This window comes from Nerophis lumbriciformis, linkage group LG12 (assembly GCF_033978685.3).
Source record: "Nerophis lumbriciformis linkage group LG12, RoL_Nlum_v2.1, whole genome shotgun sequence".
NCBI lineage: Eukaryota > Metazoa > Chordata > Actinopteri > Syngnathiformes > Syngnathidae > Nerophis > Nerophis lumbriciformis.
This window is the reverse complement of record NC_084559.2, coordinates 25,395,646-25,421,241: the sequence shown is the minus strand read 5'-3', so window position 1 is coordinate 25,421,241 and position 25,596 is coordinate 25,395,646. Positions and strand designations below refer to the sequence as shown.

The 25,596-nt window shown below is 37.5% G+C and overlaps 1 protein-coding gene across 1 annotated transcript in view; it reads left to right on the top strand.

Moving 5' to 3' along the window:
• The first annotated feature begins 208 nt into the window (after positions 1 to 208).
• The window catches only part of rorb (RAR-related orphan receptor B), a 67,030-nt gene continuing 41,642 nt past the window's right edge, over positions 209 to 25,596 (top strand). The window contains exon 1 of the mRNA XM_061986187.1: positions 209 to 533. Within this exon, the coding sequence (XP_061842171.1) occupies positions 527 to 533 (7 nt within the window). The 5' untranslated portion in view covers positions 209 to 526. The remainder of the gene's footprint in view (positions 534 to 25,596) is intronic.

Here is a 25,596-nt window from a genome sequence, read left to right as displayed (position 1 = left end):
CCGTGTTGCGCTCGGAGTGTGTGTGCGTGTGTGTGAGCGTGTGTGTGTGTGTGTGTGCGTGTGTGTGTGTGCGTGTGTGTGTGTGTGTGTGTGCGGGAGAGAGTGGGAGGAGCAGAAAGTGCTCCAGTCCAATCCGGGCGGGCGGGTAAAGCCTCCCCTCCTATACGCTCTCCCCTCCCTGAGCCGGCAGAAAAGAGTGAAACCTGCCACCGAGGTGAGAGCGCAGATGTCATGAGAAAAAGCCCCGGCCGAGTCCGACCAGAGCCAGCGCGCGATCACCGACACGTCGAGCCACCTCAGCCCGCCTCCACTCGCCTCGCCCCGGGATGCTTTTAGCGCGCACACGCCGGCTACAACCAGGGCAGCAGCGGACGTCGACGCAGACCACCGGCACTCTCCTAGTTGTCAGTCTTGTTGTTGTTGTTTTTTTAAAAACCCCAGGATCTTGTCCGACTATTATTTTGTAGCGTTTATGTTTGTATCTTCATGACTGCTGCGTTGGGAAGAGAGCCGCCACAGCAACACCATGCGAGGTAAGGCGCGCGCAATCCACCCACGAAAGCGCACAAACACTGTCAATGTCCCACTGTGGACATTGAAACTTTATTAGGGGGGGAGTTTCTCTTAGCGGACTTTTTTTTGTGTGTGTTATCACGTTGCACGGTGCAAGTAGTGGTAAAAAAAAAAAAGTGGATCACCAAAACGCACATGCGTAAAAATGCTTGGGAGTTGGAAGTGCAGCAGGCGCGGTGATTAATCATTGCATCCGTGCTGGAAGTTTCCACTCCACGAGGGGGGGAAAAAGTCGTATTTTGTGTAGTTTTGATGCTAAAAGTTGACTTGACTTGTATTCACTCCACTAACCCATTTCTCTGCTGAATTTTAACGTCAATGTCATCAGCTCTCTCTCTCTCTCTTCTCGCTCTCACCCTCTCTTTAACACACAAACACACACACACGCACAAAACCCCATTCCTAATATTCTTCATCCTATATTCAATGTCCAACAACAGCATCATGAGCATTTCTGGACATTTGCCATATTTTTCGGACTATAAGTCGCAGTTTTTTTTCATAGTTTGGCCGGGGGTGCGACTTATACTCAGGAGCGACTTATGTGTGAAATTATTAACACATTACCGTAAAATATCAAATAATATTATTTAGCTCATTCACGTAAGAGGCTAGACGTATAAGATTTCATGGGATTTAGACGATTAGGAGTGACAGATTGTTTGGTAAACGTATAGCATGTTCTATATGTTATAGTTATTTGAATGACTCTTACCATAATATGTTACGTTAACATACCAGGCACGTTCTCAGTTGGTTATTTATGCCTCATATAACATACACTTATTCAGCCTGTTGTTCACTATTCTTTATTTATTTTAAATTGCCTTTCAAAATGTCTATTCTTGGTGTTGGGTTTTAGCAAATAAATTTCCCCCCAAAATGCGACTTATATATGTTTTTTTCCTTCTTTATTATGCATTTTCGGCCGGTGCGACTTATACTCCGAAAAATACGGTATATAGGCTTATATTTTTATTATTGATCCTTATTATTGGGGGGGTTCCTTCATTGCATGACTTAATGTAAAAATAAAATAATAATAATTTTAAAACACTTATATTAAACCTTAAATGCAGAATGTTACAATTTGTGTACAGGCCTGTATTAGACCGGATGTATTTAATGTGGAATTTACTGACTAAAATCCTCACCATGGATTGAAGTGGATGCTGATGCATCTCCTCGTTAGATATTTTTGGATGTTTTAGATATTTAAAGTATAGCAGACTTGCTCAGGGTGGGACCCGGCCTTTCCGCCCGAGTGCAACTGGGATAGGCTCCAGCACACACACACCCCTGCAAAGGGGAAAGCGGAATAAAACGGATGGATGGATGATGCATAGCAACAATTCTGCATATACGTCAAACCAATATTGTCAAGACCGTTTCAATAATAGCTATATATGGTGATGTAATGCGTGTTCGAAATGAACCAATATCCAAATATACACAAAATTAGGACCACTGCATGGCTAAACCTGCACAACTTTGCTGTCATATTTGCAGTTTGGATGCCATATGAAGTTTTCTCCTGCAGCTTCAGGCCATTTTAAAGCTAAAAAAAAAAAAAAAAAGGCCAAACATGGCCCACCTCTCTCTTTCTGTATTATCTTACCTAACTCTTCTGCTATAATGTTTTTTTATTCACATTGTAGCAGGCCTTACGACCACTCTTGTGCATGGGATGCTTCGGTGGGTGGTGGTGGTGGGGGGGTGGTCTATATATACGGAAAAAGCCCAGCTTTCACTTTACAACCATGGTTAGCAGTGGAGGCCCCTGAAGCGTCTCCCTCTCTCTCTCTCTCTCTCACCCTTCTTTCTGCATCTCTATCTCTCTCCCTCTCTCCATCTTCCTCTCTCCCTCTGCACGCCCGAAAGGGTTTTGTCAGATAGAATTAAATCAGAGTGGGCCGCACGCCCCCCACTCTCAACCTGTGTGTGTGTGTCTGTGCGTGTGTGTGTGTGTGAGAGAGAGAGAGTCTCGGCTGCCCTTACATAGAAATGTGCTCACAACCACAAGGTTATGAAAATTAGAGGCCCCATGTGTCGTGGTAATTATCATTTAACAATAGCCACAACTTGTGAAGTTCAGATGATGTCACTTCATCACCAGGTCAGAGACAAACAACAACCACAGCCTTTTTCAGCGTTTCAGAAAAAATGTGTGTGTTGCTGGACATGATGCAGGAATTAAATGAAGCCTTTGCTTCCAAATCTCAGTATCAGTTTTTCGAAGCAAGACAAAATAAGGGTACGGATGTATTTTAGTAACTGCAAAGTCATGAAAGAGTGGGGGACGGCTTTGCAAAACACAACACGGGACCCCGGTAGCATGTGTTGCATGTAGGTAAGAGAGAGAGTTTGCATCACTTTGGTGCTGGGACCGGTCACAGAGTTCAGCATAATTGACCATCAGATGAGACCCTGGCGGGAGCAGGCTGATATCCACCAGAGTACCATTCCAATCTTGTAACATCGCAAACTTTTTTTATGTATGCAATATCAATGGAGGTATATGGCTATTGAGTGATACCCTTATGGGTATCATCTGATGGCTACTGCACTGTATGTGGACTTTGATTAAAAAAAACTGCTGCACTTTAAATGAAGCTGCTAAAATACTGTAACTGGACCGCCCACTAAATTTGCAATTCACATACAAATTCAAAATTCTAATTCAAAGCCGCTGCCTGACCAGGGCTCAGAAAATTTGCAGAGACTCCTACTTTCACCCCCACCAAGGACTGTTTTCACTGCTGGACTATAGTAAGAGGTTCCGCAGCCTCCGTAGCAGAACCTCCAGGTTCTGTAACAGCTTCTTCCCTCAGGCCATAAGACTCTTGAACGCATCATAATAATCCCCTCAACCCCCCCAAAAAAATAAACAGATTAACTCACTGGAATATAAAGACAATAATAACATACATCCATAAACGTGGATGCATTTTTATCTGTACTGTAATCTATTTATTTATATCTGCACCTTATTGCTCCTTTATCCTGCACTACAACAAGCTAATGCAACAAAATTCTGTTCTTATCTGTACTGTAAAGTTCAAATTTGAATGACAGTAAAAGAGTGGCCTAGTGGTTAGAGTGTCCGCCCTGAGATGGGTAGGTTGTGAGTTCAAACCCCGGCCGAGTCATACCAAAGACTATAAAAATGGGACCATTACCTCCCTGCTTGGCACTCAGCATCAAGGGTTGGAATTGGGGGTTAAATCACCAAAATGATTCCCGGGCGCGGCCGCCCACTGCTCCCCTCACCTCCCAGGGGGTGAACAAGGGGATGGGTCAAATGCAGAGGACAAATTTCACCACACCTAGTGTGTGTGTGACAATCATTGGTACTTTAACTTTACTTTAACTTTAAAACAAAGTCTAAGTCTAAGTCTACATACCCTCTATGTATTGTACTTGTATTTTAAAATGTTTATCATTATGTCATTTTAATATTGTCGTGTATTTTCAAATCCTGTGTAATTTTATTGTGGATGTTAGATGCACCGTAAAAGGACCACAGATGGAAATTAGCATGGTGCAAAAAATCTGGTGCAGCCATCTTCTTAATGTAACTGCACATTGTCCTTCAAATAAACAAATACAAAAAAAAAAAAAAAAAAAGGGGGGTGAACGTGGTCAAAGCGATATGTGTCAATCACTATCTCCTATAATCCTTCACTATAATATGAAAGAGAGGAACTATCACAATACATCTATAAGGTGGAATGATGCTGTGCTTCTTGCCGCTTGTTAGCGTCTTTATTCTCATGCACTCACACACGGCACAGTGAGAGCATCATTTAGCACCCCTACACACACACACACACGCACACACACACACACCAATACTACGCATGACAACCTCATGCCAATAGAATTAGTCCCATCCTGCTTTGCTGCGGAGGCTTGTGTGAACATTGATCTCTCCGATTCCAACGCATCCCCAAATCCATTTTTAGCACACGGAAGCAGTCTGTTCAGATAAATCTATGGCACGTCACTCAGATGAAATCAACTCATGTCTGTATCCTAAAACGTAAACGCATAGTTTTTCCTGGTGTCGTACCAGGTGAGACGGGGGTGAGACTTCATATCAGGATGAATGGAACGGGTTCATTTCAGCCACAAAATCACTGATTCATCTTATTTGATGCCCCCAACCACCGGTCCGGGGACCGGTACCGGTCCGTGACGCATTTGCTACCGGGCCGCAGAGAAATATTAAATAATTTATAAAGGACTGCATTTTCTCCAACTTAACTTTGGCTTGTCCCACTCGACCAGGGGTGTCAAACTTGTGTTCATTGAGGGCCACACCGCAGTCATGGCTGCCATGAGAAGGCCGCTTGTAACAGTATATCATTAATGAATTTGCCTATGAGTTTAAATATTGAAAAAAAAAAAAAAGATTCTTATGTAAAGAGTAAAAAAAATCTGCATATTTTACCACTGTTTTTTACAGAAAAAAAGTTGCCAGACTTTTACTGTAATATATATGGTGTTTTTTTTAATTATTATTATTTGTACATCATATTATTGTAAATAGAAATACAGTACCGCTGTTTAATTTTATTTTGGCAACTCAGCTGCCAGTTTTTTACCATAATAAAATGTGTTACCATAAAATCATCAACCGTGGATTTTCCAGTAAAAAAAAACCAAAAAAAAAAACCTGACAGCTCAGTCGACAGAATTTTACTGTAAAAAAACAAAAATTGGTCGGGTTTTTTTCAACTTTCAGTAATATGCTGTAAAAAAAACTCCCTAAATTTTACATAAAGGGTAAAAAAAATCTGCAGATTTTACCACTGTTTTTTGCAGAAAAAAAGTTGCCAGACTTTTCCTGTAATATATATGGTGTGTTTTTTTTTAAATCATTATTATTATTTCTACATAGATATACAGTATCGCTGTTTAATTTTATTTTGGCAACTCAGCTGCCAGTTTTTTACCATAATAAAATGTGGTACCGTAAAATTATCAACCGTGGATTTTACAGTAAAAAAAAAACAACTGACAGCTCAGTCGACAGAATTTTACTGTAAAAAACAAAAATTGGTCTGTTTTTTTTCAACTTACAGTAATATGCTGTAAAAAAAAAACTCCATAAATTTTACAATAAAATTTATTGGTCATTTAATTAAAATGTAATTTTATTTTGGCAACTCAGCTGCCAGTTTTTTTACCAAAATAAAAATGTGGTACCATAAAATCATCAACCGTGGATTTTACCACTGTTTTTTTACAGAAAAAAAGTTGCCAGACTTTTACTGTAATATAAATGGTGTTTTTTTTAAATTATTATTATCATTTTTACATCGTATTATTGTAAATAGAAATACAGTACCGCTGTTTAATTACCATAATAAAATGTGCTAACATAAAATCATCAACCGTGGATTTTACAGTAAAAACAAAACAACTACATTTTACGTAAAGAGTAAAAAAAATCTGCAGATTTTACCACTGTTTTTTACGGGAAAAAAGTTGCCAGACTTTTACTGTAATACACATGGTGGTTTTTTATTATTATTATTTTTACATCATATTATTGTAAATAGAAATACAGTACCGCAGTTTAATTTTATTTTGGCAACTCAGCTGCCGTTTTTTTACCATAATAAAATGTGATACCATAAAATCATCAACCGTGGATTTTACAGTAAAAAAACAACAAAAACTGACAGCTCAGTCGACAGAATTTTACTGTAAAAAAACAAAAATTGGTAGTTTTTTTTTTCAACTTACAGTAATATGTTGTAAAAAAAACTCCATAAATTTTACAGTAAAATCTATTGGTCATTTAATTAAAATGTAATTTAATTTTGGCAACTCAGCTGCCAATTTTTTACCATAATAAAATGTGGTAACATAAAATCATCAACCGCGGATTTTACAGTAAAAAAAACAAAAAACTTACAGCTCAGTCGACAGAATTTTAGTGTAAAAAAACTAAAATTGGTCGTATTTTTTTCAACTTACAGTAATATGCTGTAAAAAAAAAACCTCCCTACATTTTACGTAAAGAGTAAAAAAAATCTGCATATTTTACCACTGTTTTTTTACAGAAAAAAAGTTGCCAGACTTTTACTGTAATATATATGGTGTTTTTTTTATTATTATTATTATTTTTACATCATATTATTGTAAATAGAAATACAGTACCGCTCTTTAATTACCATAATAAAATGTGCTAACATAAAATCATCAACCGTGGGTTTTACAGTAAAAACAAAACAAAAACTGACAGCTCAGTCGACAGAATTTTAGTGTAAAAAAAACAAAAATTGGTCGGGTTTTTTTCAACTTACAGTAAAATGCTGTAAAAAAAAACTCCCTACATTTTACGTAAAGAGTAAAAAAAATCTGCAGATTTTACCACTGTTTTTTACAGAAAAAAAGTTGCCAGACTTTTACTGTAATATATATGGTGTTTTTTTTTATATTATTATTATTTTTAAATCATATTATTGTAAATAGAAATACAGTACCGCTGTTTAATTTTATTTTGGCAACTCAGCTGCCAGTTTTGTTACCATAATAAAATGTGCTACCATAAAATCATCAACCGTGGATTTTACAGTAAAAAAAAACAAAAAAACTGACAGCTCAGTCGATAGAATCTTACTGTAAAAAAAAACAAACATTGGTCGTTTTTTTTTCAACCTACAGTAATATGCTGTAAAAAAAACTCCCTAAATTTTACAGTAAAATCTATTGGTCATTTAATTAAAATGTTATTTTATTTTGGCAACTCAGGTACCAGTTTTTTACCATAATAAAATGTGGTACCATAAAATCATCAACCGAGGATTTTACAGTAAAAAAAAAACAAAAAAAAACTGACAGCTCAGTCGACAGAATTTTACTGTAAAAAAACAAAAATTGGTCGGTTTTTTTTCAACTTACAGTACTACGCTGTAAAAAAAAAAACTCCATAAATTTTACAGTAAAATCTATTAATCATTTTCATAGTGTACAATTTAATGGATAACCATAAGTTAAGTAGATATTTAAGTATTTATATGGATTTTGACCAACAAAGTTAGATAATATAATATTTGTTGCAATATTGGACACTATTTCCCCCCCCCCTGTCAAACTAGAAAATAAAACCTAATACAAAATACAATATAAGGTATTTTATTGACACATATTTCTAGGCTTTTGTGGGCCATAAAAATGATGTGGAGGTCCAGATCTGGCCTGCGGGCCTTGAGTTTGACACCTGTGCACTAGACACACCAATGAGCTTGTTTATAGATGTACAATAAAACTCCTCATAGGAAGTCGCCATTTGATATAACTTTGTGACATGATACAATGCACATTAATGAACATATAAAATATAAATGTGACAGATTGTAGCCAAAGGCTAATTTTTTTTCTTTTTTTTTTCTTTTCATTTACCGTATTTTCCGCACTATAAGGCGCACCTAAAAACCACAAATTTTCTCAAAAGCTGACAGTGCGCCTTATAATCCGGTGCGCCTTATATATGGGTTAATATTAATATTAATTTTCATAAAGTTTAGGTCTCGCAACTACGGTAAACAGCCGCCATCTTTTTTCCCCGTAGAAGAAGCGCGCGGTGCATGCTGGGATGTGACGTTTCATTTCCATTTGTGTGTTTATGTAAAGACCCCAAAATGGCTCCTATTAAGTGTGTTGTCTGTCTAATTATAAATAATGCAGACGAGGCGTGTTAACTGAGTTCTCAACGTTTACTCACAGCGTGCTCATAACCACATTCTAACTGCCAGCACATACAACAACGCTTCTCAGGGCTACCGCGCATGCTCGTCACTATCGTTGCATGCTGGGTAGTGTAGTTGTTATATTTGCTAGCTCATAACATCACATTAAGAGACACGCTTACGCGCTTAATTCAATACTCGCCGTCATTCCGGGTGGATTGACAAAAGACCTCCAGCCGCTAGATATTGGTGTCAACAGGGCATTCGAAGCTAGACTGCTAACTGCGTGGGAACAGTGGATGACAGAAGGCGAACACACGTGACGTTCACCAAGACAGGGAGACAGCGCCCGACGACATACGCCAACATCTGCCAGTGGATCGTAAATGCCTGGGCTGATATTTCGGTCACAACTGTGGTCCGAGCTTTCCGGAAGGCAGGATTCACAGAACTGCTGGACAACAGCGACACTGACTCCGATTACTTCGACGAGACGGAGCCGGCCATTTTGGAGCCCACATTCGCCCAACTTTTCAATTCGGACACCGAAAGGGAAGAATTCGAGGGATTTATGAATGAAGAATAACTTCAGAAAGTGAGCGTTATGCTTATTTTGTGTGTTGTGACATTAACGTTCGAGCAACATTATGTTGCTATTGCTCTGCACTATTTTGAATTTTACTATGTTTGTGATTGCACATTTGCGTACATTTTGGGAGTGAACAGAGTTGTTAGAACGCTGGTTTTTAATATATTATTAAAGTTTGACTGACCTATCTGACTGTTTTTTTGACATTCCTTTAGCGCAGTTAGATGCGGCTTACAACACGGGGCGGCTTATAGGTGGACAAAGTTTTGAAATATGCCGTTCATTGAAGGCGCGGCTTATAACCCAGGGCGCCTTATGGTGCGGAAAATACGGTATTTATTTATTTCAGGCAATGACATAAAAAAGTACAAAGTTGACAAAACATAATAATATAAATGAATATAGTGCAAAAGGTAATGTATAGTATGTAATGCATGATTGTCCAGTTTGCTTGAAAGGTAGTGGGAAGAAGATAATTTATTTAATCCCACCCCCGGTTCTCAATTCAGTGATTATTCACATGAGTTTCACTCTTACTTTGTTCAAGGATTATAATACAGATGTTGTATCATAATGGCATTACCACAGGTAACAATAATTATTACACTGTAGCAATAATTCGTATCAACAATGTAGGAATAATGAATATACCAACAATGGTAATAGACAACATAGCAATAATGGTAAGGAAACATTGAGCACATGTTAACACTTTGAGACAGAGTATAGCAGCAGGTCAATTTAAAGACCCTCATCTCTATATTTGAACCAGACCCCATGTTTGTATAATAGTTTAAATCGATTAATAGTTTGGCATTGCTTGTGTTGTAAGTCCAGTTTGTTCCATATTTTTACTCCGCATACAGACACACAAAAACGTTTACGAGTGGTTTGAGCTCTCGGCAATAAGAAATATCCCCAAAAAATAAGAAATATCCCAAAAAAATATTTCCATCTGCATCTCATTGCAAAGAAACACGCCCAGGGCTCCCACTAATTCAGCGTTGTAGTGAGTTGTATTTTTCATACACTTATTTTTGCTGTATTTATCTGGCACGAGTGGAAAGCAGGTCCGTGGCGCAAAAAAGGTTGGGGGACCCCCTGCTCTAAAGTATACACCAAGTGCACTATCACCGGGGTGTGCACATTTCATTTTCAGGCTGGGTTCATGTCGATTGTGTTGTTTATTGTGTGTTTGTGCTGACTAATGGCCGAGTGTTATGTAAGAAGCGAGGAGAGATTACCTCAAGCCCGTGGAGGCCACATAGTTAATCCCTCAACACAGCCCCACTGACTGAGCTCCGGTCCCTCAGTGCTGTTGCAACACACATATTTTAGGACGCCTATCCCATTGGCAATACTCTTGTCTAATAGATAGCCAGTGTGTGTGTGTGCGCTTGTGCGCCCTGTGGTCCCACTGAGCCGCTATCATAGCTCATGTTTGTTTAGCATGGACTCCATGTTGGTTTTATCCCTCGAGCTGTCTGGGTGTACTTGAGGCGAACTTCTATGCCCTTTTCTCCCCAGTCGCTGTTTTTTTTAATCTCCACGCGCACAAAGCGTGGGCTATACGGCACGCTTGGGTTTGTGTCACCGCTTTATCTACGCCAGGAGGGATTTTCAGCCCTGAACAACTTCTAAACTCTAAATCTGCCTTGAAGTCATAAAGTCCTCGTACTGCTGCGCCTTCTGTCTTGCCAGTTTTACTTATCCATAAAGGAAGTGTGTCTCCACGGAGCGACAATAATATTTAATATTCACATTTTAATCCGTTTTACTGCACTCCTCCTGAATGCAATTTTTTTTTTGTGGGGGGAATTACTTTCAAATGTACACCAGCTGAACAGGACTATTGCGTTTTATTATGATGTGTGTAAGGACACCAAATACACACACACACTTGTTATGTTTACATGCACTAAAAATCTAATTATTGCATGGATTGGGTTGAAACCAGCTTTTCAAAACACAACCTTGATTAGGTTATTGACTTTTTAAATATGAGATTAACACATCTATAACATAACTGCAGTATAGTAACCCCCCCTAAATATATATATATATATATATATATATATATATATATATATATATATATATATATATATATATATATATATATTATTTTTATTTTTATTTATTTTTTTAAGTCCGTTTTTGGTTTTATCTTACAAAAAAGTGCCAACAAATTCATTATAAAGTGGCCAGAATATGAAGGTAAATAATCATATAACCTTTCATTATTCACTTAAATATGATTTTACATGTGTCAAGTTTTCCTTTACTTCAGAATGTAAAGTAGAAATTATAACTGCAGTATAGTAACCCTCCTAAAAATATTATATATATATATATTTAATTTTTTTTTAAGTCAGTTTTTGGTTTTATTTTACAAAAAAGTGCCAACAAATTCATTATAAAGTGGCCAGAATATGAAGGTAAATAATCATATAACCTTTCATTATTCACTTAAATATGATTTTACATGTGTCAAGTTTTCCTTTGCTTCAGAATGTAAAGTAGAGATTATCTGATGTAGGTGGTTAATACGAATCGTTATTATTCAAATATTATAAGTGCATCTCCTAGGAGTTACGTCTCCCACTGTCTTTAAAAACGAGGAACACCTCAATTTCTAACTTTAATAGAGAGTCCTTGAATGCACCACAGTTGTGGGCAAAGAGATACAAAACTGATATTTGTGCGTAACTTTCTCCTATGCTGCCACAAAAATAATTATAACATTTTTAACTTTGTTTTTCTATCACCTCATCCTAGTTCCAAAATATTGGTGCCTGTGTGTGAATGTTTAAAGGTGAGCTTTGATGACGTTATGACGTCTGTGTTGAGTGAAGTTGTTAAATGTTAGGTTTGCCGCTATACAAAGGCATCAAACCATTATGCATTTTTGATAAGTGGTGTAGGCAATTTTAGAAGTTATTAATTTGATTCAAGCAACCTTATTATTGAACTTTCACGGCTTTATTAATCGTATCAGATACAGAATCAGCTTTATTGACCAAGTACGTTTAACAAATTGACTTGGTAGACTGTGCTCTCTTTGTTAAGCGCCCCCCCTGTGTAAAGATATATACATGTATATCAGTTTAATTGTGCTTTTCAACGGCCTAATATGTGTGATCGGAAAATACAATCTCGGCCAAGTTAACAGAAAACATAAAGCTGGTACAGTAGAATTGGTCGCGGCAATTATTATTTTCTCCTTCATTTCGGCCGGATTATGCGTGAAATTATTCCCCATTCACACTTGTAGATGGCAATCTGATTTCAGGTGGACAAATGTTAAAGCATTTAAGATAAAAGAGGAAATAAGGGAAGGGAGAACGAGTCTGAGATAAGAAAGGAACGCAATTCCAAGACTTCGGGGTTATATAATAAAGCAATTGTGTTGGGGGGAAAGTAAGGAAGAGCTCAAAAAGCACTAATTTCCATGAACTGTGTCGTGTGTAGGCATGCGGTCTACATGATTAACACACAAAAACATACTGTACATAGATACTGTGATCAGATTACACTCGCAAACTGCAGTGGTGAGTAACGCCTGCACCCATAACGGCTGCATCCAAAGTCCACACTCGCAAACTTATCCAACACAAAATCAGATTAGTCTGTAAACTGCACGTTGGTGTCAGTGTTACATTTCTACCTCTTTTTAAAAACATTTTTGTAAATGCTATAATTGCTTTAGAAACAAATGGGACTGGGTTTACCGCACGTACAAAAAGGGCTCGTGTAAAAACGACATGCTAATATTTGATACTCAAAATTACAGGGGTTCCTGAATGCAACCTTGCTCGCCAGCATTGCAATGGTCATTAGTGCATAATGAGGAAGTACTAAGTTGTTTTTTGCAGCTACTGGCTAGAATATATGAGCATCAAATAATAGCGACGAGTAACTCAGAGTCTTTGAATGTGTCTTCTGGCTGAAGGTGCTGAGTGTTGGCAGGTGCAACAATAAGCCTGTGACTTAGCCAACTGCATCTTTTCTTAATGACAAAGATTAGGCTGTTTTAGTGCTTGTAATCCCATTGAAGAGATTCTTATTAGGTCTATCTTTCCTTCTCTTTATCCCCCTCTCTTTCTCTCTCTTGAGCAACATCACTTAGCCGAAGTGTGTGTGTGTGTGTATGTGTGTGTGTGTGTGTGTATGTGTGTGTGTGTGTGTGTGTGTGTGTGTGTGTGTGTGTGTGTGTGTGTGTGTGTGTGTGTGTGTGTGTGTGTGTGTGTGTGTGTGTGTGTGTCTGTGTGTGTGTGTGTGTGTGTGTGTCAACAAAACTGCTGCGCAGGACACACACAGTGGCCAGCAGTTGGCACGAGCTCTCTTCGCCTTCCTTCGCAAATGGATTTATGAAACCAAGACTATTGCTGCTTTTACTCACTCAACTCCAATTTAAGCTTGATAATTTATTCTGTTAAATCATGCCACTAGAGAGAGAGAGAGAGAGAAAGCAGGTGAAGAGCAGAGCAGGCTATGTGCGAGTCTTTGTGATCAATTTGCCTCTGCGAGAGATGCCCCTGGGGCCACTTTGGGGAGAACCTTGTTAGGCTGAGTTAAATTGTTGCCCGAGGCGAGCTATTAGTGGCCATCCCTGAGAGAGGACACACACATCGCATGCTCCCGCACTTAAACAGAAACGCACACACGTGCATTGAGACACACACATCGGGTCCAACGGGCTCTCATTCATAGGCCCGAGTTCGCATAAACATACAAGCCGTGCGGAAGAAAAACCTTAATATAACGTCACACAAATAGAGAAGTGCCCATTCATGCAGTACTTCCTCCGCTCTGCAGGAGGCAACAGCGAGACAGATGCGTCACAATCAAGCAGCAGTATAAGTAGTAGGGATGTAACGGTACACACAAATTTCGGTTCGGTACGTACCTCGGTTTAGAGGTCACGGTTCGGTTCATTTTTGGTACAGTAAGAAAACAACAAAATATACATTTTTGGGTTATTTATTTACCAAATTTGCAAAATCTTCCACCAAATCTTAGTGGAATATTTGATGTGAAGTAATCGGAACCTTGGATAGGTCAATAATTCATAATAACATTGATTTTGATTCAATATTATGTTTAGAGCAATGACAGTTTCAAAGAAAAAAAAACAGCTTTGTTTTATTAGTCAACATTGCAACTTTTTCTAAATTACATTTAACCTTTAAGCTTTTTTATTTCACTTTTGTTATGTTTTTGTTTATTTTAATAGAATTTTTAGAATGTGCCGTGGGCCTTTAAAACATTAGCTGTGGGCCGCAAATGGCCTCCAAACTTTTGACACCCCTGCTATAGATAATAAAAAATTAAATCTGATAAATCTATGGATAAAAAGCAGAGCCTGGCGACGCGTGCGCGTTTATCATAACTCTCTCACTCTCTCTGTCTCTGCCCCTCCCTCACCAATGCTGCTGCGCGTACAATTTGTTTTGTTTTTAACCCCTTCTTAACCCTGAACGTACATTGAAAATACACGCAACCCTAACTCAAAATGCCGGACATTTGAGGCATTTAAGAAACTCCGCCCTGACAGCTTCGCAAAAGAGGATGTATGGTCAGTCAATCGTAGCCCGTTAGCTGCTAGCATGATAGTGTGTTGTGCCTCGGTGTGCATTGTTTACACAACGTGCGTTACGCTACTTAATATGTCCGTGTGGAAACTCGTTCGGTACACCTCCGAACCAAACCGGAACCCCCGTACCGAAACGGTTCAATACATGTACACGTACCGTTACACCCCTAATAAGTAGGCAACTTCTATAATAATAATAATAATAATAACTGGGATTTATATAGCGCTTTTCTAAGTACCCAAAGTCGCTTTACATGTAGAACCCATCAAACATTCACACCTGGTGGTGGTAAGCTACTTTCATAGCCACAGCTGCCCTGGGATAGACTGACGGAAGCGTGGCTGCAATTTGCGCCAACGGCCCCTCCGACCACCACCTATCATTCATCATTCAATTCACCGGTGTGAGTGGCACCGGGGGCAAAGGGTGAAGTGTCCCGCCCAAGGACACAACGGCAGCGATTTTTGGATGGTAAGAGGCGGGTAGCGAATCTGCAACCCTCAGGTTTCTGGCACGGTTGCTCTACCCACTACGCCATGCCGCGTAGTGGGTATATTTGTGTCTATGACACAAATATGGCTAGGGACGGGCACTGTAACCCTGTTCCATAATTACATCGGTGCCGACTTATGTGGTAGTAACCACACCGAAAAAATAAATAGCTAAAAGTGCCTTATTCCGGTGCTAAATTGATGCAGACTCGAGGCCATGTCTACACTAAGTCGTTTAACCCCTTAAACGAATAATTATATAGCCTAAGCCCTGTTTCAGCCACACTAAACCAGCGTTTAAGGTCCCCCTCCTCAGACAAATTTTTACACGGCTAAGTGCGCTGTGTATTTCTTGAATCTCTGGCACTTAGCTTTGTATGGACTCATTGATCGTTTACAAACTGAGTTCGGAGAGGAAGTGACGCCAGAAAGACCGCGCCCCACACAGGAAGTGACGTCGGAAAGAACGCGCCACAGCCGGTTTCATAATAAAGCGGTTTCGTAACTCGGAGGTAAACACTGGAAATATGAAGGTGTCATCCAGACATGCCTGTGTTTCTCCTTCTTCTACATGTACAGACGCTTGTGGAAATCACACATGAATACCTTAAGAGAAAGCGGTTGCAGCTATTTGGGATACAACACTTCTCAGACGGCAAGAGAACTTTCGAATGTTCAGGTCAGCTGTGATTATACTTAGCGAAAAAATGTGTCCATTTATCAAAGGAGAGTCAACGTCGAGGGAAGACAAGAGAAAACTACGGAAAACGGCGAATGCTTTTGGACTGGCAAAGCAGACTGTATCAGTTATTGTCCGCCATGTATGTCGCGGACTCAACGTCTAGGTCCAGAGTATATAAAGTCACCAAAAATGAATGGACAATGAAGGAGAAGGCATAAGACTAAGGAGTGTCCTGACCAGATATCTAGATCCCTAGATTGATTGATTTAAAATGTTCTTTATCACATTGTTTATGTGTCTAACAAAGATTTGATTAATTTATGATGGCTCAGGTGGGATTCACTACAATAACGCCCCACAGCACACTGGATTCCAGTTAATTGAAATACCACAACACTGGATATTTTTCAGATAAGTTAAATTTAAGAATTTTGCACACAAAACAACACTGGAGGTGACTATGACGTGCGCATTTTCCGCGCATGTGTACTCGGTCGCGTTGCGGGGGTCTTAAACGGTGGCATTGTTGTGTGTGGACATGGATAAGGTTAGGTGGGATTTACCCTGGATAACCTTATCCGGCTTAGTGTAAACGGGGCCTCAGCAACCTGCATCAAGTGCTTGGTGCGATATTTAACAGGTAACATTTTGTAAGTCGTTATCAAATTTCATTGTCGACCTTAACACGCCAACAGCGGCCGATATAACACAGTTAGCGCCGCGCCAGGCTATTCTAGCCAGTAGCTACAAAAACAACATAGCACTAAAGACCATTGCAATGAGGGCGAGCAAGGTTGCATTCAGGAACCCCTGTAATTTTGAGCATCAAACATTACAACTCAAGTAAATTGTTTTTCTGCACGATATCTATGTTCTGTATTTCTGCAATCATTTTGTTTGTTGTGGATTGTATTACTTATTATTTATTTATTACTTATTTTTGAATGATATAAGATACACTATACCACTAAAATACCCACGTACCTGTCTAGATACTTCCAAAACGTAAAATATGTTCACTACTTTCACACCAGAGGTAGGTCTACAAATCACATTCAACCCAAAAAGGTTCTAATTTGTTTGGCTGCTAATCCACCAAAATGTGGAACTACCTACCGAGAGCCATAAAGGGGTATAGATCTATTCCTTCTTTCAAAGCCGCTTTTACTCATAACTGGGAATAGACAAAGCCTTTTACTTTTTTTGCATTTTCATGCAATATTTTTGTCTTTTGATTCCTACTTTCTGCATAGTACTGAGTTCCATCTGTATGTTTTTCAATGTCATATGAGTTTAAAAAAAAAAAGGGATTTCAATTGAAACAAGCTCAGGTTTTCTTATATAATTTCCTTTTAGTTGACCTTGTACCAGTGAACCTAAACTGTCATTAAACTATACCCTTTCCTATAGCAAAATTTCTAATAAATTCTTCAATCAATCACATTTCATTTATATCACTGAAGTATTTAAATGACTACACTGCAAAAAGTCAGTGTTCAAAAACAAGAAAAAAAATACAAAAATTAGGGGTATTTTACTTGAACTAAGGAAAATTATCTGCCAATAGAACAAGAAAATTTGGCTTGTCAAGACTTTCCAAAACAATTAAAATTAGCTAACTTCAATGAACCCAAAAATACCTTAAAATAAGTATATTCTCACTAATAACAAGTGCACTTTTCTTGGTAGAAAAAAAAAAATAGACCTTTTTGCTCAATATGTTGTAAAATATTCTTAAATTAAGTAAATGCTAGTGCCATTATCTTGACATAATGATATGCGCTTGGCATTACATTTCTTGAAACCAGCAAACTTACACTAAAAACTAGTTTATTGTTCTTAATGGAAAGGCAACAAGGCAACATCTTGTTACTCTCGTGGTCTCCTAGCCGCTCATGCAAATAATATTGTCTAAAAATGCATTTTTCCATCCATAACATGACATCATCGTGCCCTTTCAGTCAATTAGTGCGCATACATACAGCCCGGCCCCCGGCCAAAAAATATTTAATTGTAATTTTTAAGAATTCATCTGAATGTGCATGAACTATTTCAGTTCTAAATTGTTAGAAACGACACTTGTTAAATGTTTAATGTCGAGTACGTATTTTCTCTTGTTCCATTGAAAATAAAACAGCAAAGTCCGTTTGGCTGTCATCCGTTTTAATTATGAGACAAAATTGTGTCAAAGTCATGATTTTTTTTTTCATGCTTGAAATAAGAAATTATTACTTTAAAAAAGTAGTTTTATACTTGTGAGTGTTGATGACACAGCTTTGCAACAGTTGATATTCTAGTTTCAAGCATGTTTTACTCAATATAGGTCATAAACTCTCAGCTACAACTGTAATATCTTGCTGAGATAATTTAGGACCAAAACCCTTAAAACAAGTAAGACACTCTAACATAAAATCTGCTTAGTGAGAAGAATTATCTTATCAGACAGAAAATAAGCAAATATCACCCTTATTTGAGATATTTAATCTTACTTAGATTTCAGTTTTTGCAGTGTCGTCGGTTAAACCTGAATTCTACAAAAAAATTCATAAACTGACAAAGGCATTGTTTTTGTTTTTGCAAAAATGTGCATGTTTCAAACTTTAAAAGTACTGCTTTGGGCAGTACTTTTAAAATGATAGCGCCGTTTTTCAAGTATTGATTTGGTACGAGTGTCAGTTCAAATGTAAACAATACCCATCCCTAATTATGGCGCTATCCAATCGAGAGAGAAAAAAGAAGAAGATGAACAGCTACTGGACTACAAAATGTGCATTTACAGAGAATTTAGTGGTGAAGCCAATGTTTCTACTGTGTAACGACATAAACGCAGCATTTCAACTTTAACGCAGTCCATCCCCTGCTGATTATTGAGGACTGTGCGGTCATGGGTTTTTAGGTGTAAGATTCTGGACTTGCCACAGTATAGGTAATATGAACCGCCACAAATAGATTTGGCGCTACCGATTAGGGAACAGTATGCGTCCTATCTCTGCTCCAAACTCCCATATAAGAAGTGATTGAGGACCCCTGGAGTAAAAAAAAAAATTCAAACTTAATTTAAAAATGTGTTTCACAAAGTGACATTTGACTGTGAAAAGTACTACAAACATTTATTTATTTCCCTTGATAGATGCGTCGTGTCACAGCAATTGATCACCAACTAATAGTGTCCTCAGTATGTTTTTATTGGACGTCCCGCAAGAAACATTATTCAGTGTTTTTTCCAGAAAGTATTAAGTGTAATTGAAAAAAGAAGGCCACGTCACTTATAAATGTAATGCAGCACTTTACAAGCCAAGACAACCATATTTGGTAACAAGTAAAGATGTCCGATAATATCGGGCTGCCAATATTATCGGCCGATAAATTATTTAAAATGTAATATCCGAAATTATCGGTATCGGTTTCAAAAAGTAAAATGTATAACTTTTTAAAACGCCGCTGTACGTAGTGGTACACGGACGTAGGGAGAAGTACAGAGCGCCAAAAAACCTTAAAGGCACTGTGTTTGCGTGCGGGCCCAATCACATAATACCTACGGCTATTCACACACACAATTGAATGCCACCCATACTTGGTCAACAGCCATACAGGTCACACTGAGGGTGGCCGTAAAAAAAACTTTAACACTGTCACAAATATGCGCCACACTGTGAACCCACACCAAACAAGAATGACAAACACATTTCGGGAGAACATCCGCATCGTAACACAACATAAACACAACAGAACAAATACCCAGAATCCCTTGCAGCACTAACTCTTCCGGGACGCTAAAATATACACCTCCCGCCACCCCAACCCCGCCCACCTCAACCTCCTCATGCTCTCTCAGGGAGAGCATGTCCCAAATTCCAAGCTGCTGTTTTGAGGCATGTTAAAAAAAATAATGCACTTTGTGACTGCAATAATAAATATGGCAGTGCCATGTTGGCATTTTTTTTCCATAACTTGAGTTGATTTATTTTGGAAAACCTAGTTACATTGTTTAATGCATCCAGCGGGGATTCACAACAAAATTAGGCATAATAATGTGTTAATTCCACGACTGTATATATCAGTATCGGTTGATATCGGAATCGGTAATTATGAGTTGGACAATATTGGAATATCGGATATCGGCAAAAAGACATTATCGGACATCTCTAGTAACAAGTATCAGTTGAGAGGCAACCAGCAAAGAAAGATAGTAGTGAAAGATCAATCAATACCTGTTATCAGGAACTATAGCAGTGTGTTAACTCATGTGAGTAATCAAAAAAATAATGATTGCAATAATAATTTTTAAATGCAGAATAATCACGCAATTTATCACGACAGCACATGCTCTTTTATATAAACTGTTGATGGTTATCTGAAAGGTGGCATGAGTTGTTACAGGTGAATGCATACTCAGGGAAAAGATGAGCGAGGAGGCTTATTTCACTCTCAAACACACCTTGTGTTACGCTCTGTGTCACGGTCAGAGGTGGGTAGAGTAGCCAGAAATTGTACTCAAGTAAGAGTACTGTTACTTTAGAGATTTATTACTCAAGTAAAAGTAAGGAGTAGTCACCCAAATATTTACTTGAGTAAAAGTAAAAAGTATGTTGTGAAAAAACTACTCAAGTACTGAGTAACTGATGAGTAACATACACACACACACATCATATATATATATATATATATATATATATATATATATATATATATATATATATATATATATATATATATATATATATATATATTTATATATATATATATATATATATATATATATATATATATATATATATATACATATATATATATATACATACATACATTGATATATACAGTATATAATTTATATTTATTTATTTTGCCGCTTTTGTTTACATGTTAAAGGTGTTTTAATGAATATACATGCATGTTTAACACATATAGATTCCTTTCTTTCATGAAGACAAGAATATAAGTTGGTGTATTACCTGATTGTGATGACTTGCATTGATTGTAATCAGACAGTAGTGATGATAACGTCAACATTTTCAAATGGAGGAGAAAAACAAGTTCCTCCTTTCTAATACCACATGAAAGTGGTTGGTTTTTAGCATCTTATTTGTCCAGCTTCCATATTCGTTTTTATACACTTTACAAGAAATACATTGGCGGCAAACTCCGTAGCTTGCCAGCTTGTTTGCGCTGGCTTTCGGAGACTCTTATTTTGAAAGCGCAGGCGCAATGGAGCGGCACTTTTATTGTGAAGACAGGAACTGTGCAGTCAGTCTTTAGGCTTTTGACGGGATGTACGGTTGAAATAAAAAATGGTCTTTTTTCCTTCACAGTTTTGATTGATTGATTGGAACTTTTATCAGTAGATTGCACAGTACAGTACATATTCCGAACAATTGACCACTAAATGGTAACACCCGATTAAGTTTTTCAACTTGTGTAAGTCAGGTCATGTGACCCCTGGCTCTGTTTGATTGGTCCAACGTCACCAGTGACTGCATCTGATTGGTGGAATGGAGTGAACGTCACCAGTGACTGCATTTGTTGAAACGCAGGCACTATGAAGGTCTGTCTGACAGACCAAAACAAACAAAGCGTGCATTAACAGATCGATAAAAATTAGTAGCGAGTAGCGAGCTGAATATAGATAAAAGTAGCGGAGTAAAAGTAGCGTTTCTTCTCTATAAATATACTCAAGTAAAAGTAAAAGTATGTTGCATTAAAACTACTCTTAGAAGTACAATTTATCCCAAAAGTTACTCAAGTAGATGTAACGGAGTAAATGTAGCGCGTTACTACCCACCTCTGGTCACGGTTGTGTTGGCCGTGACCCCGGGACGCAGGCAAAGTGCAGGTTAAGTGTATTTAGCAACAAAAAAGCAGGGAAGTGCACAAAAAGCTTGTCCTCTGGACGAGGCTGCATCAGCTGAGGGAGCCAGCGCTCAGACAAAGGAAGTGATGGCAAATGGAGGCAAAAAGGAACTGGGAACGAAAATAATAAATGTAATAATAAATGTCATGAAAGATCACGACACACTGACTGGACTTTGGATTAAACTGTTACCAAGTTTTGAGCAAGTAAATGACGTACATTCAAGTAAAAAAAAAACTATTATTATGGAAGCGAGTAATCCAACCTCGAAAAGTGTGACAAATATAATTGTTTGACAGCATTATTATGAATATAATGAGCATGAATATGTATTTTCTGCTGTTAATTATGAAAAATATTAAGCATTAAGCTTTGGTAAATTTAGACTGCACTCAGGAACATAGGCGCCGATCCCGTGGGTGCTTCGGGCCCGAGCACCCACGCACAATGCCGAGCACCCATGTGGGATTGATTGCAACTCTCAATCTTAAACAAAATTTTTGAAAAATCAATCTTCCATCTATCCATTTTCTACCGCTTGTCCCTTTCAGGGTCGCGGGGGGTGTTGGAGCCTATCTCAGCTGCATTCTAGCGGGTTACACGCTGGACAAGTCGCCAATTCATCTTATTGTTGTTCATTTTGTGGCGAGTTTGGTCTGATTTACATAATAAGACAGTCCCAAATCATATAGTTGACTTATAATTGACTTAGCTTTATTGGGATCTCATTGTACCCGATAATGAACTAATGACACAATCATCGTGACTTTGAAAACGCTGCACACAAGCGAATGAAGTTCATACTCACTCAACAGCCATACAGGTCACACTAAGGGGGGCAGTATGAACAACGCCAACACTGTCATAAACATGTGCCATATAGTAAAACCACACTAAACAACAACGATAAACACATTTTGGAAGAATATTTGCACCGCAACACAACATAAACACTACAGAACAAATTCCCAGAATTCCCTGCAGCACCAACTCTTCCGGGACGCTACAATATAAACAAACGCCATTGGTGGATCTACACCTAACATCCACTGTAATGATACCAAGTACAGGAGCGTATCTTGTCTATACTACTATGTTTACATCGATATTTTTTAACATCACAAAATCTTCTTTCGTTTTTTTTAATGTTTATTATATTTATAAACTCAGGAAATATATCCCTGGACACATGAGGACTTTGAATATGACCCCGTAATGACTTGGTATCGGATTGATACCTAAATTTGTGGTATCATCCAAAACTAATGTAAAGTATCAAACAACAGAAGAATAAGTGATTATTACGTTTTAACAGAAGTGTAGATAGAGCATGTTGAAACATAAAATAAGCAGATATTAACAGTAAATGAACAAGTAGATTAATAATTCATAATAGAATGATAAATGACACAATATAGAATGTAATAGAATAGAATATAAAGTACTTTATCGATCCCTGGGGGAAATTCAGCACCACAGTTCGCTCACAATAAACAATAAACACTCAGGTATTTTTTACATGTGAATAATATACATACAGTCTATTATACAGCATTATTCACATGTGAATAATATAAATACAGTCTATTATACAGCATTATTCACATGTGAATAATATAAATACAGTCTATTATACAGCATTATTCACATGTGAATAATATAAATACAGTCTATTATACAGCATTATTCACATGTGAATAATATAAATACAGTCTATTATACAGCATTATTCACATGTGAATAATATAAATACAGTCTATTATACAGCATTATTCACATGTGAATAATATAAATACAGTCTATTATACAGCATTATTCACATGTGAATAATATAAATACAGTCTATTTTACAGCATTATTCACATGTGAATAATATAAATACAGTCTATTAAACAGCATTATTCACATGTGAATAATATAAATACAGTCTATTATACAGCATTATTCACATGTGAATAATATAAATACAGTCTATTAAACAGCATTATTCACATGTGAATAATATAAATACAGTCTATTATACAGCATTATTCACATGTGAATAATATACATACAGTCTATTATACAGCATTATTCACATGTAAATAATATAAATACAGTCTATTTTACAGCATTATTCACATGTGAATAATATAAATACAGTCTATTATACAGCATTAATCACATGTGAATAATATAAATACAGTCTATTATACAGCATTATTCACATGTGAATAATATATTTACTGTCTATTAAATCAAATCAAATCAAATCAACTTTATTTATAAAGCACATTTAAAATTTACCACAGGGGTAGCCAAAGTGCTGTACAATGAGCAGGTTAAAAGATAAAACGAGTACCGAGCAAACACAACACAACATAAACAGAACATGATAAAAAATAAATAATTAAAATAGAATTATTATACAGCATTATTCACATGTGAATAATATAAATACAGTCTATTATACAGCATTATTCACATGTGAATAATATAAATACAGTCTATTAAACAGCATTATTCACATGTGAATAATATAAATACAGTCTATTATACAGCATTATTCACATGTGAATAATATAAATACAGTCTATTTTACAGCATTATTCACATGTGAATAATATAAATACAGTCTATTAAACAGCATTATTCACATGTGAATAATATAAATAGTCTATTATACAGCATTATTCACATGTGAATAATATAAATACAGTCTATTAAACAGCATTATTCACATGTGAATAATATAAATACAGTCTATTATACAGCATTATTCACATGTGAATAATATAAATACAGTCTATTAAACAGCATTATTCACATGTGAATAATATAAATACAGTCTATTAAACAGCATTATTCACATGTGAATAATATAAATACAGTCTATTATACAGCATTATTCACATATGAATAATATAAATACAGTCTATTATACAGCATTATTCACATGTGAATAATATAAATACAGTCTATTATACAGCATTATTCACATATGAATAATATAAATACATTATACATTTAAGTACAGTCAATATATGTTACTGCATACGTCAGCAGACTAATTAGGAGACTTTGTTTGCTTACTTACTAATAAAAGAAAAGTTGTCTTGTATGTTCACTATTTTATTTAAGGACTAAGTTGCAATAAGAAACATATGTTTGATGTACCCTAAGATTTTTTTGTTAAAATAAAGCCAATAAAGACATTTTTTGTGGTCCCCTTTATTTAGAAAAGTACCGAAAAGTACCAAAAAAGTACCAAAATACTTTTGGTACCGGGACAACACTCCCCACCGACCACCTATGTGCCTATGCTCAGGAATAATTGCAGTGTGTGAATGATAAATGCATTCATTCTTTCCAAAAACTTTTTACAAGTTTTCCTCTCGCCTGATGATATTGGTCAGCGGTCACTATCATGACCAAGTCCAGCAATATGGAGATATTCTGCCCTTAGGTAACAAACATGGAACAAGCATGGGTGCCCCTCTCTCGTCTTCTACTAGCCTCCCTGCTTCTCTGGGATGGCCACCTTTGCATCCCTTCCCCCCTTCAAACACACACACACACACACACACACACACACACACACACACACACACACACACACACACTGTCATCTACAATTAGACTCAAGAGTAACACCATAGGAGGAGCGTTGAAAGAGGATGAGGACATGGCCAACGCCAACAAACATTATTTTCCCACCCCAGGAAGCCGCGACCCTGCTCCGTGTGTGTCAACATAATCTCCTACTGTACATTGGTCGCCTCAATCCGAGCGAAAACACGGACCCTGCGTCGGTGTTGCATGCATGTCTGCTGACGTGAGGGCCCAGGCGTGACAGTGAGAGACACAAGACGGCGCTTTAAGCAGTGTGTGTGTGTGTGAGTGTGTTCTCACGGCTGATTTCGGGGACGATAATGACCAGATGCAGACCTCTCACACTTGGACTCGTTCTTTCCACTCCGACGGACTCACTCTGTCCTTAAGGAAAGGTCAAAGGCTGTCAGGGTCCTACGGGTCACCCAGGGGACTTGAGTGCATGCCTGTGTGTGTGTGTGTGTGTACAGTGACCATGAGAGGCAGATCAGAGAGGGCAGATGGGCAGACTCCATGCGTGTG